The 13,800-nt window shown below is 45.3% G+C and overlaps 2 protein-coding genes across 2 annotated transcripts; both read right to left on the reverse strand.

Moving 5' to 3' along the window:
- Positions 1–215: 215 nt before the first annotated feature.
- On the reverse strand, positions 216–1,148 carry LOC107523827 (olfactory receptor 2A7-like). Its single transcript, XM_016195515.2, has one exon. The coding sequence runs from the start codon at positions 1,146–1,148 to the stop codon at positions 216–218; it is 933 nt and encodes a 310-aa protein (XP_016051001.2).
- An 11,372-nt stretch (positions 1,149–12,520) lies between these two features.
- LOC107523826 (olfactory receptor 2A5) lies at positions 12,521–13,453 on the reverse strand. The gene has a single exon (XM_016195514.2). The coding sequence runs from the start codon at positions 13,451–13,453 to the stop codon at positions 12,521–12,523; it is 933 nt and encodes a 310-aa protein (XP_016051000.2).
- Between the last annotated feature and the right edge of the window lie 347 nt (positions 13,454–13,800).

Raw genomic sequence — 13,800 nt, forward strand, 5'->3', positions numbered from 1 at the left:
AGCTCACACACCATATTAAAAGTGTGTGCTCCAGGCAGGCAGTTGGCAGAGGTTCTCGCTTCCTGGGCAGAATGGGCTCTCTTGGGAGGGAGTCATAGGAGCATTTGAAGATGAGAAGGATGCCCTGGAGCATGTCTGTGTATCTTGTGTGGCTACTGGATGAGATGACTCCTCGGGGCCCTTTAAACTCAGCTATTTTATTATTGTTGAGGCTTTCATGCAGATCTCTCCTTGTCAAGCACCCTCTTCAGGGCAGCTTTGACTTCTCTGTTCCTCAGACTATAGATCAGGGGGTTAAGCATGGGGTTGAAAAGGCTGTGGAACAGGAGGAGATATTTCTTCTGCTCCGTGGGGTCCCCATGTCGGGGCCCAACATACATGACAATGGCTGTGCCATAAAAGAGCCCAACCACGCAGAGGTGGGACGAGCAGGTGGAGAAGACTTTCTGGCGTCCGGCCCCTGACCGGATCTTCAGGATGGCCCGGAGAATGTGAACGTAGGAAGCCACGATGGAGGACAGAGGTCCCACCAGCACAGACGCTGCCCCAGCCAAAACCGCAATCTCGTTAATGTGGGTGTCCGCACAGGCAAGCTTGAGAAGAGCTGTAATCTCACAGAAAAAGTGATTCACTTTCTGGGGCCCACAGAAGGGCAACGGTAAGAGTAACACTGTATGTGCCAGGGCCAGGAGGACCCCTAACGTCCAGGAAGCCACTGCCAGGTTGATGCAGACTCTCCAGCTCACGAGGACAGCATATCGGAGGGGGTGGCAGATGGCCACATACCGGTCATAGGACATCACCACCAGGAGAAGACATTCTGTCACAGCAAAGCTCAAGAAGAGGAAGGTCTGTGTCACGCAGCCAGCAAAGGAGATGGCCTTGGCTGGGCTCAGGTGGTTTACCAGCATCTGGGGCACCGTGTTGCAGGCGTAGGACATGTCGACGACAGCCAGGTGTGAGAGGAAGAAGTACATGGGGGTGTGCAGGCGGGAGTCCAGCCAGACGAGCCCCAGGATGACCCCGTTGCCCAGCAGGGTGAAGGCGTAGAACAGGGAGAAGAGCCCGAAGAGGAGCATCTGAGTCCCTGGGCTCAGGGGAAACCCCAGCAGGAGGAACTCGGTGACAGAAGTCTGGTTTCCCCCCATTTCCCTGGGAGAGAGAGAAGGGAGCTCAGCACGTCTGAAGGCCTGAGGGACATGTTCCACACGGGGGATCTGTGCGTCACTGCCTCCTCCCTCAGAAAACATCTCCAATGACATTTGTCCCTTGCTAAGTGAATACTACACATTGCAAATGACACAGGATTTTTTCACCGTGACAAGCTAAGCGCTAGTATCCTCTGACAGCATTCAGGAACCTTACCTGTATTTCCAAACCTTGGCCACAGTTCAGAACACGTTACTCCTCCACCTGCCTTCACAGCAGCGGACGCTCCCCGGTCCATGTGGCCGCGTCTGAGGTTCACCCGAGTGTGTTCCTGCGTCGCGGTGCACACAGAGCCACGGGGGACAGTGTGGCCTGTGGCCTTGCATCTGTATCTGCTCAAGGAGCACGTCGGAGACCCCTATCAGGTGACCTCACAAATTTGTGCCTCCGTTACATGGATTTCTTGTTAGCCTTGTGGTCTTTACCGGCGGCATAATCTTGAATTATGTCGAGAGAAGGGCGGGCAGAGTGCCACACCTTTAGCTAAATTTAAAAGAGAGGACCTTGTCTTCTGACTTTTGTACCCACAGATGGTCTACTCTGATCCTGCTGTGTTGTGATCAGATGTTACCTGCCACCTATTAGCCTCTAATAAATATTTATATTCTACATCTGCATGTGTGTGCATGATGTATATGTTAGAGAGTTATATGTATGTCCACATTCTCTTGAATCCTTATTATGTGCAAGTGTGAAAGGTACTGGGTATTTTCTTTATTATTTCCTACTCTATTTCATCAGTAAAAATGCTGGTTGAATTTCTTGATGGGTCATTGCCTGGAATTTTTTTTAAAAATCCTGATCAATATCCAAGACTAGAGCTAAAGCCCTACCTATATACTCCTGTTCATAGAACCTTCAACATATTTTATAGCTTAACTCTTATATAAAGATATCATTTGTCATGAATCTTTACTTTTTTGCAGCTTATCAATTATTTGAAAGCACTTCTACCACGTGGGTGTTCTGAGCTTTGACTTGTAATTAAACCATCGCTTCTGCTTCCTTGTCTGTCTGATTACACATCCTTCTCAGTCCGGAATCCATCTGAAGTTCACTAAAATAAGAATCCCAGAAAACTCATAACCGAGTTCCTATCTATCAGTCACCCATTCAAATTTTCTGATATGTTAATATCTGCAAGGTTTTATAAGCAAAAGTGTGAAGGTTTTACCCTGTTTCAAAGGCAGAATCAGAATTCACAGTAGAAATATTGGGAGATGACTTCATCTTAGTCCAAGAAATAACTTTTTAACAACTGGAATCACCTCCTTGAAGGAAACTGGTTGTTTTATTAGGACTGAACTTCATGTCAGTGAATGCTTTAAATCAGAGATGGATAACCATCTATTCAAGATGGGATACCCATGTTATGTGAGAACTTGAACAAGAATGCTGAGGTCTATTCCAACTATAGGATTCATTGGCCCTAAATGTACAGAAAAGTGTTACCCATTTTCATTTCAGCTTTCTAGCAGCATTTGGGGCCAATGGAGAGAGTGGTACTATTTCTAAAATGTCATGTGATGAAGGAACACAATAAACTAAATTAGAAGGGCCAATGAGTGTCATCTCACCTTCCTTGTATATGTAAGTAGCTAAAACACAAAACATAAAATCCACAGACACTTGCTAAACAGGTCTCGGCTGAGTACATACAAGACAATTCCTGTCTGCTGGCATATAGAACATGCTTGGAAAGACAAGACTGTTAAAAGGATTTGAAAGATGATAATTCTCATATTAAATAACTCAACAAATGGAAGTTCACTTTTAAAAATAAAACCTTCAGGACACTCTTCTGTAACAATCTCATTTGTGGTCAATTAGGTCCATTGTTTCACAAAAATGACTTAATTTCATGGGACAATGGAAAGATTTTCAAGCAAATCTCTCAAACAGCTATCTTATATAATTTAAACATGAAGTTCAACACTAAATGCATCCAAGAAAATAATCTATATTCTATGTATTTAGGAGATGATAACCTTTAAAGTATCCTATTAGGTAAGTCCATAAATAGAAGACATCTGGCATTGCCAGGCAATAACAATTCCATTTGCATTGTGATTTTTCATTAGAGCGTCTCTGAAATTGTATCATGAAAAAAGACTGAATAACATGAGAAACTTACCACAGACGTACAGCTAAAAACGAGAAGACAAGGGGAATGTGAGTTAGGGTAAACAAAAGTACCCCAATAAAGTGAGTAGCATCTGTGAGTTAGTGTTGAAATTCCTGTCCCAGAAGGATCTCTTAGGGGAAAAGGTGCCCTTACAGAAGCAACAGGATTCCGCTCAGAAGAGATTTATTCTCTGCTTAGCTCCACCACCTCTCAGTAGACTCTGAGTGTTTGGTGTCTGGCAGATGAAGACCCACCAGGCACACTGCCATCTGCTTCCTTCCAGGGACAAGGGGTTCTCCAGGGACTTGTCTCTGGTTTTCTCCAGAGGGACATTTCCGACAAGACAGTGATGTTGATGATTCCTTCACTCTCTGTGGGTCCATGACCATCCACTTAGAAGCACCAGAATAATTTCTGGGCTCCTTCCTAAGTTACAATACCGCACACTTGGGTTTATTATAGCTTCAAGAACTCCAACATTCCCCACCTACTAACCCCCCAAAAAGAGCAAGTGGCAAACAGGGCAGATGGAACCATCCACGTTTCCCATCCTGTCTAGCACTGGTTGAGTTGTAGGTTACATCTGCCCAGAACATGTGTCCTATTTTTTTTTTTCCTCAACTCATAAAGTAAGACCAGGTAGCAGGAGCTCTGGAAGCCATGGGGACCATGTGAAGGAGTCAGAAACGGGGTAAGCCATCCCAAGGGGACTTGTTAAATCCTATTTGGTAGGATTTAAATGCAGAGCCAAAACGAAGGAAAACTCTCACCAGGAAACACTCTCTTAAATAAAAGACCAAAAACCATAACATTTCTAGAAGATAACACAGAAAAAAAACTCCTTGACATGGGTCTTGGCAATCAAAATAAACAAGTGAGACACCATCAAACTAAAAACCTTTGGACAGCAAAAGAAACGATTAGTAAAATGACAACATAACCTACAAAAGGGGAAAAAATATTTGCAAACCATATATCTCATAAAGGATTAATATCCAAAATATATAAAAAATGCATAGAACTTAATAGCAAAAAAATCAGATAACTCCATCAAAAAATGGGCAAAGGATCTGAATAGACATTTTCCCAGTGAAGACATATACATGGTCAAGAGGTACATGGAAAGGTGCCCAGTATCACTAATCATAAGGGAAATGCGTATCAAACCTACATGGAGATGGTACCTCTCACCTGTCAAAATAGGGATCATCAAAAAGACAAGAGATAAATGCTGGCGAGGATGTGGAGAAAAGAGGAAACATGCACTGTTGGTGGGACTGTAAATTGGTCCATCCACTATGAAAAACAGTATGGAGGTTCCTTATAAAAATAAAAATAGAACTACCACACTATCCAGGAATTTCACTTCTGGGAATATATCTGAAGGAACAAAACCATTATGTCTAAGAGATAGCTGCACCCCCATGTTTACTACAGCATTATTTACAATAGTCAAGACATGGAAACAACCTAAGTTTCTATGGACAGATGAACAAAAAACTGTGGCACATACTTACAACGGAATATCATTCAGCCGTAGAAAAGAAGGAAGTCCTGCCTTTTACAACAACATGAATGGATGTGAGAGCATTAGGCCAACTGAAATAGTCAGAGAAAGACAAATACTCTATGATCTCACTTATATGTGGGATCTAAAAAAATAAACTAAACCAATTCATAGAAAAAGAGACCAGCTCTGTGGTTACCAGAAGAGGGAGGTGGTTGGAGGGGAACGGGATAAAGGTGATAAAAAGCTACAAACATCCAGTTATGAGATAAATAATTGCTAGGGATGTATTGTACAGCACAGTGGCCATAGTTAGCAATGCTGTGTGCTGTGCTTGGAAGCTGCTGAGAGAGTAAATTCTAAGAGTTCTCATCGCAAAAGGAAAAAAAAATTTTCTTTCCTTTTATTCTATCTATACAAGATTATGAATGACTTGTGGTGGTGATCATTTCACAGTATTTGTAAGTCAAATCATTATGCTGTGCACCTTAAACTTACACAGTACTGTATGTCAACTATATCTCAATAAGCTGGAAAAATTTAAGACAATAAGAAAGGTCATAGCATAAATGAAAATTAGGAGGAAACAGATTCCTCTTGCCGTTAAGTCAGTCCTTCACATTTGTAACATGCATTCTAACTAAAATCCAAAACACAAAAAATTAGTATTTAAACCCAAAAGCAGGGGCTGACCTCAGCAACAAGAGTGAAAATATAATTTTTAAGCAGCTAAGAGAAACACATTATTGACAGATTGGTAATTCACTTTGCTCTTCACAAATGGCAGCATCAACAAGTTAGTGGTAAGACACTTAGTCTGTAAATTTTATCAGAGCCTTGATAACAAGAACATATCAGGAAATATGTGACCAGAGAGTTTTGGGGGCCTCCAGAAGTCCACTCAAGGTGCTCTGATACAATCTCAGAGTGGCAGGAAGATGCAACAGTGGACCCAAATGTAGTCAGTTGGGCGGGCTGCCTGTCTAGAGAAAGGCTGCGGGGAAATGAAGGAGATGATCAGTATGGAGCACAGATTAAGGTCCAAGAAGCAGCATCTGTCTGTGCATCTTTAACAGCCATCAAGGGAAGGGAAGGCTGACAGGTTGGCACAAGGATTCTAGTCACCAGGCGATGCTATGTCTACAGTCTAGACAGATGGCTTAAGTGATCAGTAATCAACAGCCCTGCTCAGTAAGCTCTCAGGGAAAACTGAGCTCAGTTCATCAAGTTTTGAGAGCATGTCCCCTCTGCTCTGACCCTACACATCCATGATGAGGACAAACACACATTTAGAAACACCAAAGATGGCCACTGGTCCTATGAAAAGCCTGGTGCAGGCCAGTCAGTCCATAAATATTGCCACCTATCTTCCTCCCTTTTCTTTTTACATTACAGGTGATCTGCAGAAAATCAGAAAATCTAAAAACTGACATATAGGTGACAAAATTAGGAGCCAACTGATCCTGTGAAAACAATAGTTTAGGACATAGTTTTCTATGTTTGTCATCATCTGACCATCATATATAAAAAGTAAAAAAAAAATAATAGAACAAAGACAATAAAGAATTAAATATAACGCTTAGGGTACCAAACAGACTTTACCTAGGGAAACACACCCTTCTCCAGATCACGTGTTTTCTAGGGCCTATCCAGGTGACAGTCCTTTACCTTGCAGACAACTTCTCAAAGTGGTCAGAGCAAAACACACACAGACACAAAACAAATGTGTACAAAGGAAAGTGACACAACACAGTCAGCTCTTAGTTGACATAAACATGTTCTGGGATAGTTACATGACCTTCAGCACTGGGCATTTTCTGTGATCGCAGACGGTAGTTCAACCTGCATTTGTAACTCTCATGGTTACAGCGAGGTCCACTAGAATCTGAATATGCTTTCTACTTGCAAGTACAAGAAGTAAAAATCAACACATCGGTGACTGAAATAACTCCCAAAGTAAGTCATCTTAAAATTGGTTTACAAAAGTTGGCTTTTGATAAAATAAATACTCAAGTCAAAAACGAACAAATATTCAGAAAGCAATGGCCAGTGTATAATTGATAGAAATTGGAAATTAATTGCATTTATGGAGTAATTGTGTTAAAAGCTCAAAAGTTCAATGTTTTACTTGGAATCTTGAAAAATGATAAATAAGAGGAATTTGTTAGAGATTATTAAGCACAGCCCAAGACACAGACACTTCATTTGGCAGATGCCTGGGCTCTGATTATAGGAATTGTGATCCACTGAAGTTTTTTCCTACAGTTTTGAAAAAATACCTTCCATATTGTTCAATTCCATTTTCTCTGACTCTGGGTTCCTTGAGCCATATTTTTATCTTTTACACATTTCTCAGGTTTTTGAAGAGAAAACCGGGGTGTCTTGGATAACGGGTATGAGGGCCCCTTTCCAGGGAAGAAATATCCCCCCTTACAAAGGTGGAAACAGGCACCTGGATGGGCAGGTTCCTGAGAAGTGAAGAAGGGGCCTACCTGCCAGCAGGGGACGTCGGGGTGCAGACCCTGTCAGCACAGGGCTCGGCTTCCACCCCTCAGACCCCTTGGCACCTGGCTGGTGACTGATGGCCACGGAGAAAGCGCACCTGACCCCACGCCTCACAGGGACCCTGGGAGGCCCCCGCAGGAGGTGGGCCACGTCTCCGCTGCAGGGCTCCCTCGCCTCAGTCCAGACCCGAGGGAGGTGCTGAGGGGCCACAGAGACAACGCCCAGGCGGAGTGAGCACTGGGGATGCCCCCCCCCGAGGTCTGGCACAGTCCCCATTGCAGGTCACCAACCACTAAACAGCTGCCACCCACCCCAGGGCACAGGGAAGCCCACAGCAGTTGGCCAGCCATTGAGCCCCTTTCCCTGTGACCTCTCTCTCCCTGCACAGGACTTGCAAGCCCACCTTCTTAGGCGAGGTGTCCAGGGAGAGGTCAGAAGCCCCTGAATGAAGTTCCCTCAGAGTCCCCTGGGGCAGGAGAGGAGCAGGAAGGAGGGACACGCTCCCCCAGTGTCCTGCGCTATTCTCAGCTGTTTGGCTCACAACCAGCCCTCCATGGGCCACTTGCTCTGTTAGTTTTGTCTCTCAGGCTGCCCCTCAGTCCCTCGCCCAGTGGACGTCACCTGGTTGTTTTCCCTGTCAGCCGAGATGAGACCTCACCTGGCCGGGACCACCTCCCTGCTCCTGCACCTGTGCTGGTACCTGGTCACAGGATGGTCCACAGGGATCCTGCAGCTTTACCATCAGGCCCTGACATCCACCCAGGAGGCGGTCCCTTCTCCTGCAGGCCGTGGACTCCCCTGTGGGGATCCTCCCCTCTGGGAGCCAGAAGAACCCTGCAAAGAAGCCGGTGCTGTCTGCTCCCCATTCCATCAGGTTTGGAAACTCAGGAACCATCCACATCCCTCCTCCAGGGCCCAGATTTTCTCTCCCGCGTTCACAGCCTGAGCAGGTAGTCAAGGCTGTGAAGCTGGGACCATCCACAACCATCACACTTCTTTGTCCAAAGAAGATGGAGACGAAGGGCCAACAGAAGCCCCCAAAGAGTCAAGAGGGTCAGGTGGAGACCAACAGACAGGATGAAGGGACCAGTCCCCACAGCGGTGGGGATCTACCACCAGCATCTAGGCCCCAGGACACCAACACAGTCCCACTTCCAGCAAGTGCAGCCCTGGGCCTCTGAACCTGCATCCCAAACGCCCACAAGACAGCTTCAGTGGGGTGGCTCAGATGTCTTCCATGGGCTCTTGTTCTGAAGGCCCGTGGCCACAAGCTCACACAGCCCTGCGGGAGATGTCCTGCCTCCCCAGAAGCCTGATTCAGAGGCCACAGTGCTCTCTGACCAGCCCCAGACTGCTCCCTGCTGCTGAGTCACAGAGGAAGTGCTTGCCAGGTTCACTGATTGTGGTTAAAGAGATGCAGGGTGAGAAGCCTTCAGACCTCCCACCAAGGAGCAGTTCCCCACTGGGCTCTGCCAGCAGGAGGCCTTCAAATGCAGTGTCCAAGCCACGTCTGCTACCTCTGCCACTACTGCTGTGGGATCGAGGTGAGCTGCCCCCACCTCCTAAGCTCCCCAGCCTTGCAGTGGACAGAAACCTGAGCACCTTGAGAACACTGAGTGTCAGTGGAACAAGATCATGGACAATATAACATACTTCACGGCCAACTGCATGCTGCTCAGCCTGTCCCTTCTTTGTCTCCACCAGAAACACTGCCCCTGGCCACTGACCATGCTGGTCCCTGCTACCACCAATGTGGCTGACCTATTTGCCCCACCCAGAACCTGTTTGTCCCTTCACCTTCTCTGACACCACATATTGATCAGGAAACTAGAGGCACAGTCCCTCACTCTCCTCTTGCTGCTCACACTGGGTCTCTCATCCTAATCACACTTTGGGAATCTCAGTGCATGAGAATGCAGTTCTTGTCCATCTATAGCCACAGCACCACCTATTGCTGACCTCCCACATCTCCTAGGGTCTCAGCCTTCTGCTTCCAGCCACTTTCCTGTGAAATTGAATCCCGACACAGATGGGCACAGAATCTTCCCCCCTTTTGTCTTAGACACCCCCCTTAGTCTGACCTAAGATTAAACCTCTGATTGGGAGGCTATATTATGGTTAGGTGCTGTGGCACAACAAGGATGTGAGTCCTAAATAGGATATGTCTCAATCTGTGCCTGTGCTAGGTCCCTGCTTTCCTTCAGTCCTATCAGCTGGAGTGAAAGTGAGGTAGGGCCATACTAGTCTATATATGGGAGAGCTGGGGAAGCTTCTAGAGAGCTTTCCTCCTAAGCAAAAGAAATAAATGGGTAAATTTGGTGACGGGCAAAAGACCAGAACCCTAGGTAAGAGGAGATGCTGACCAAGCAGGGTGTCTTACTCAGGTTCTGCCTCTGCAGCAGTGCCCTCTGGGGCTGCTGTTATTTACAGAGAGGCATTGAAAAGGAGTCGTTAAGGGGCATGTTTAGGCCACTAAGGTGCGAGTTTCTACTCTATTCAAAGGGAGCACTGCATCTCCAATGAGGGCTGGATAACATATGTGTTCTTTCTGGAGTTAGTGCTTTAACCAGAATAATGTAAACTCTTCTTTTGTTTCCCCTTCTCTGCTCTGTCATGTGGATGCCAACCCTCACGCATGTTGAGCTAAAATCTGTGATATTTTGGGAAGAAAGCTAATGAGCAGTGTGGGTTTGGAATCGGTATGATTAGTTAAACCCCCTGCTAGGTCCTATTACTGGCTCTGTGGTGTAGGCCAAATTACTAAATTACTTGAAAGTTTGTTTTCTTATCTATGAAGGGGGAAATAGGTAGAGACAAAGAACATACATGCATGGCCCATGGACACAGACAACATTGTGGTGATGGGCAGAGGGAAGGAGAGCCTGGGCTGGGTGGAGGTGGGAAAAGGGGAGAAAAATGCAGGACATCTGTGATAGTGTCAACAGTAAAATAATAATAATAGTAATAATAATAATGTCTACTTCACAGTGTTATTGGTGAACTGTAACTAGGATAATACTTGGGACATACCGCACAGAATCCTCAGCATAAATAAAATGCATCCTTTTTTGTTTCTCAGCTCTTTGAAATCGGTGACCATTGCTAGAAGAATATATATAAAGAAGTCATAAGAGCAAAATATAATTTGCTTATTCGAATCCTAAAACTCAAATATTAAAACAGTTAGTAGAAATCTCTCATCTGCTCTGACATTTCCTATAGTTTATTAATAAAATAGTTTTGTTTTATTGTTTTATTTCTCAGTCTGAGCCCCTTCTCTGACCTGCTGGAGGGCATCTCTTTATAACCCATCATACAGTTGCCTGGGCAGAAACTTGGTTCTAGGCCCGTTGTCATGCCAGTATTTTTGAACTGACATGATGAGAGTGAATGCCATCCCTAATTCCTAGTGGGCCCTGCTAGAAATTTTCCTAGTAGGCCCTGCTAAACTCAAACCTATGGCTGTGTTTTATGTGAGAGAAATTATCCTATATTTTTCTCTTTCTCTTCCTTTTTAGGGTTTTAACCTTAACACAAGATATACATATTTTAGAGAAAATAATTTTTCTAGGTATAGCTAAAAAAACATTTCTAATGAAAAAGACTGCCTGTTTTTTCTTTTTACCTATATAACAGGGCACTCCATAATTCCATAATGCTTTTGTTACATTTAGAGCCAATATTTATTGCTTTATTCAAATTGTTCATACATTTGGGTGGGGAGCATAAAACAAGGATCTGGGGCTAGAAATGTCCTGATGCTGTGGAGATAAGAAGACTAATGGCCAGAGACAAAATCTTTTGCCCAAGTGAACTAATGAGTAGTAATAGGCAATGAGCAGAATAGTCAATGACTAAAAGAGTCAATGAGTAGAATAGTCAGCAGTGAGTCTCTTTGAGAACTGAGGGAAACAGGAGGGTGGAAGAGAAAAGCTCCCCTTTTGCTTCCTAATTTCATGGGAAAAGAAAGATACGAAGTGACAATGGCATATGAGAAATCGGGGTGAAAAACAGATCCAGAGAAAGCAGATAATACACTACCGCACATATCACACACTTGAATGGCACATGAAACTACAAGAGTAGAGAGGAAGGGAATTCAGGAGACACCATGATTACTGTGTTAAAGAAATCAGTTACCCTACTGTGCTGGCCACTTAGGTCCCGAACTTGTGTTGAAAGAAATCAGATCCCTCTTCCATATCATTCTGACCGCTTGGGTCCAGAAGAGTGATTTCTAGCCCCTGGAGCAGATGTTCTTTGGAATTTTGTTGAGGTTCCTACAAATCCTTATCTAACTCTGTCCTGGTTTTTGTTCTAAGTGGGGGGGTCTACAATGTTCCGTCAAGCTATTAGGCTCCCCTGATGCTTTCTTCCTTTCACAATATTTCCCTACTCCTATAATGTTTTATGTAATTCTCATCCTCATGGGCAATCATCACCTGCATCCAGCTCTGTCACCTGGACCCTGGGAAAGGCAACTCTCCCTAGTAACTGACTCATATTTATTCTAAATACACACTCCTTCTAATCAAATGGTGCAGAATGAAATGAAACAAAGATTCAGATATTTCTGTCTCTCATATTAAAATTTCATATAATTAAACTTTGCCCAGGAATAGATTCATTAGGCTCAGATGCAGATGTTTTATCAGATCAAATGTCATCGTCTCTGACGTTACATTGCAGAGCAGGGAGCTGGCTCGACCACAGTCCTCCCTGCATTTCCCCACGGGGGTCTGGGTATCCAAGGTGAGAATTCTGCCTTGCTAGAGGTGCACTCTTGTAGCAGCAGATATTACAGATTGTTAGCATATTTGTACAGCAATAAGGGCAATGGAAATTACAGAGGAATCTAAGAGGAGATTGGAGAGAACAAATCCTCCACAGAAAGAAACCAGATCTCAGGCTGTGCTGGGAATTGGCTGTACGAGTCCCTGGCTTTCTGCCCCTGTGCCTCCCCACTTTGTCCCTCTTGTCTCAGGGTCTGCTCTTCATCACTCTGTTTGTGCTCCGTGTTCTGGACAGTACCCCATGTTAATGACAGAATCTGATTAATATATATTCTTGATAGCAGAAATCTAAGACATGAGATTTTTGAGTGTGTACATTGCCATCCCTCCAGATCTCACAGAGAACAAACCTTCCACCTCCAAGACTATCCCCAGCATCCCTCACACTGCTCTCTGTTTCCCCTTCACTCGCCTCAGGGCGCCCTTGACCTCTGCATTCCTCAGGCTGTAGATCAACGGGTTCAGCATGGGGTTGAAAAGGCTGTAAAACAGGGAAAGGATCTTCTGCTGTTCCTCAGGGTGGCGGGATTTGGGGGCCATGTACATGACGATGGCGCTGCCAAAGAAGAGCCCGACCACGCAGAGGTGGGAGGAGCAGGTGGAGAAGGCCTTTCTGCGGCCCTCCCCAGACTGGATCCTCAGGATGGCAAAGAGGATACGTGTGTAGGACACCAGCACCAAGCTGAGGGGCCCCACTAAGATAAATACAGAAGCAGCAAAGATGACCAGCTGGTTGAGCCTAGTGTCGGCGCAGGCCAGCCTGAGGACAGACAGGATCTCACAGAAGAAGTGGTTGATTTCATGAGGCCCACAGAAGGGCAGCCTCAGGATGAGAACCACGTGGACCAGAGCCAGGAGAGAGCCACATACCCAGGAAGTGGTGGCCAGGGCCGTGCACACTCTCCAGCTCATGATGACAGAGTAATGGAGGGGGTGGCAGATGGCCACGTACCGATCATAAGACATCATTACCAAGAGAAGACACTCAGTGTGAGCAAAAGCCATGTATAAAAAGGTCTGTATTATGCATGGGACAAAGGAGATAGTTTTTTTCTTGTTCAGAAGGTTCTCCAGCATCTTGGGGACATTGTTGGAAGCATATGAAATATCGACGATAGCCAGGTGTGAGAGGAAGAAGTACATGGGGGTGTGCAGTCGGGAGTCCAGCCAGATGAGCCCCAGGATGACCCCGTTGCCCAGCAGGGTGAAGGCGTAGAACAGGGAGAAGAGCCCGAAGAGGAGCATCTGCATGTTTGGGCTGAGCAGGAATCCCAGGAGAACGAATTCTGTGACCCATGTCTGATTTTCCATCATGCCCTGGCGACAGTCCTGGGTGGGTGCTGCAGTGTGCTGTGAGCTGAGGAGCAAATGCAGATCTGGATTAGTCATTAAACAGAAAGGGCATTTATGGTGCGCACTGTGTGTTGACTCAGCTAGCAATCCTTCTCAGAGCCATCACATCAGATCCTTTCATCCACACTAAAGTAGAAACACAATCTGTTCAGGTAACTAGTATAAGAGGGCACAGGGTATCATGTAATGTTTCCATTCTGACAGAATTTTATTCACTTTGATGGCAAGATCCACATTTTTACCATCCCGATGGCAGCCATAGAATAAGTAGTTTTACAGAATGACTACTCATTTTGTTTTTGAGAAAG

Source organism: Miniopterus natalensis, chromosome 10 (genome assembly GCF_054644295.1).
Source record: "Miniopterus natalensis isolate mMinNat1 chromosome 10, mMinNat1.hap1, whole genome shotgun sequence".
In the NCBI taxonomy this organism is placed as follows: domain Eukaryota; kingdom Metazoa; phylum Chordata; class Mammalia; order Chiroptera; family Miniopteridae; genus Miniopterus; species Miniopterus natalensis.

Bases quoted from the DNA above. Each gene is read 5' to 3' on its own strand.
- LOC107523827 (XM_016195515.2), bottom strand. From the start codon at position 1,148: ATGGGGGGAAACCAGACTTCTGTCACCGAGTTCCTCCTGCTGGGGTTT.
- LOC107523826 (XM_016195514.2), bottom strand. From the start codon at position 13,453: ATGATGGAAAATCAGACATGGGTCACAGAATTCGTTCTCCTGGGATTC.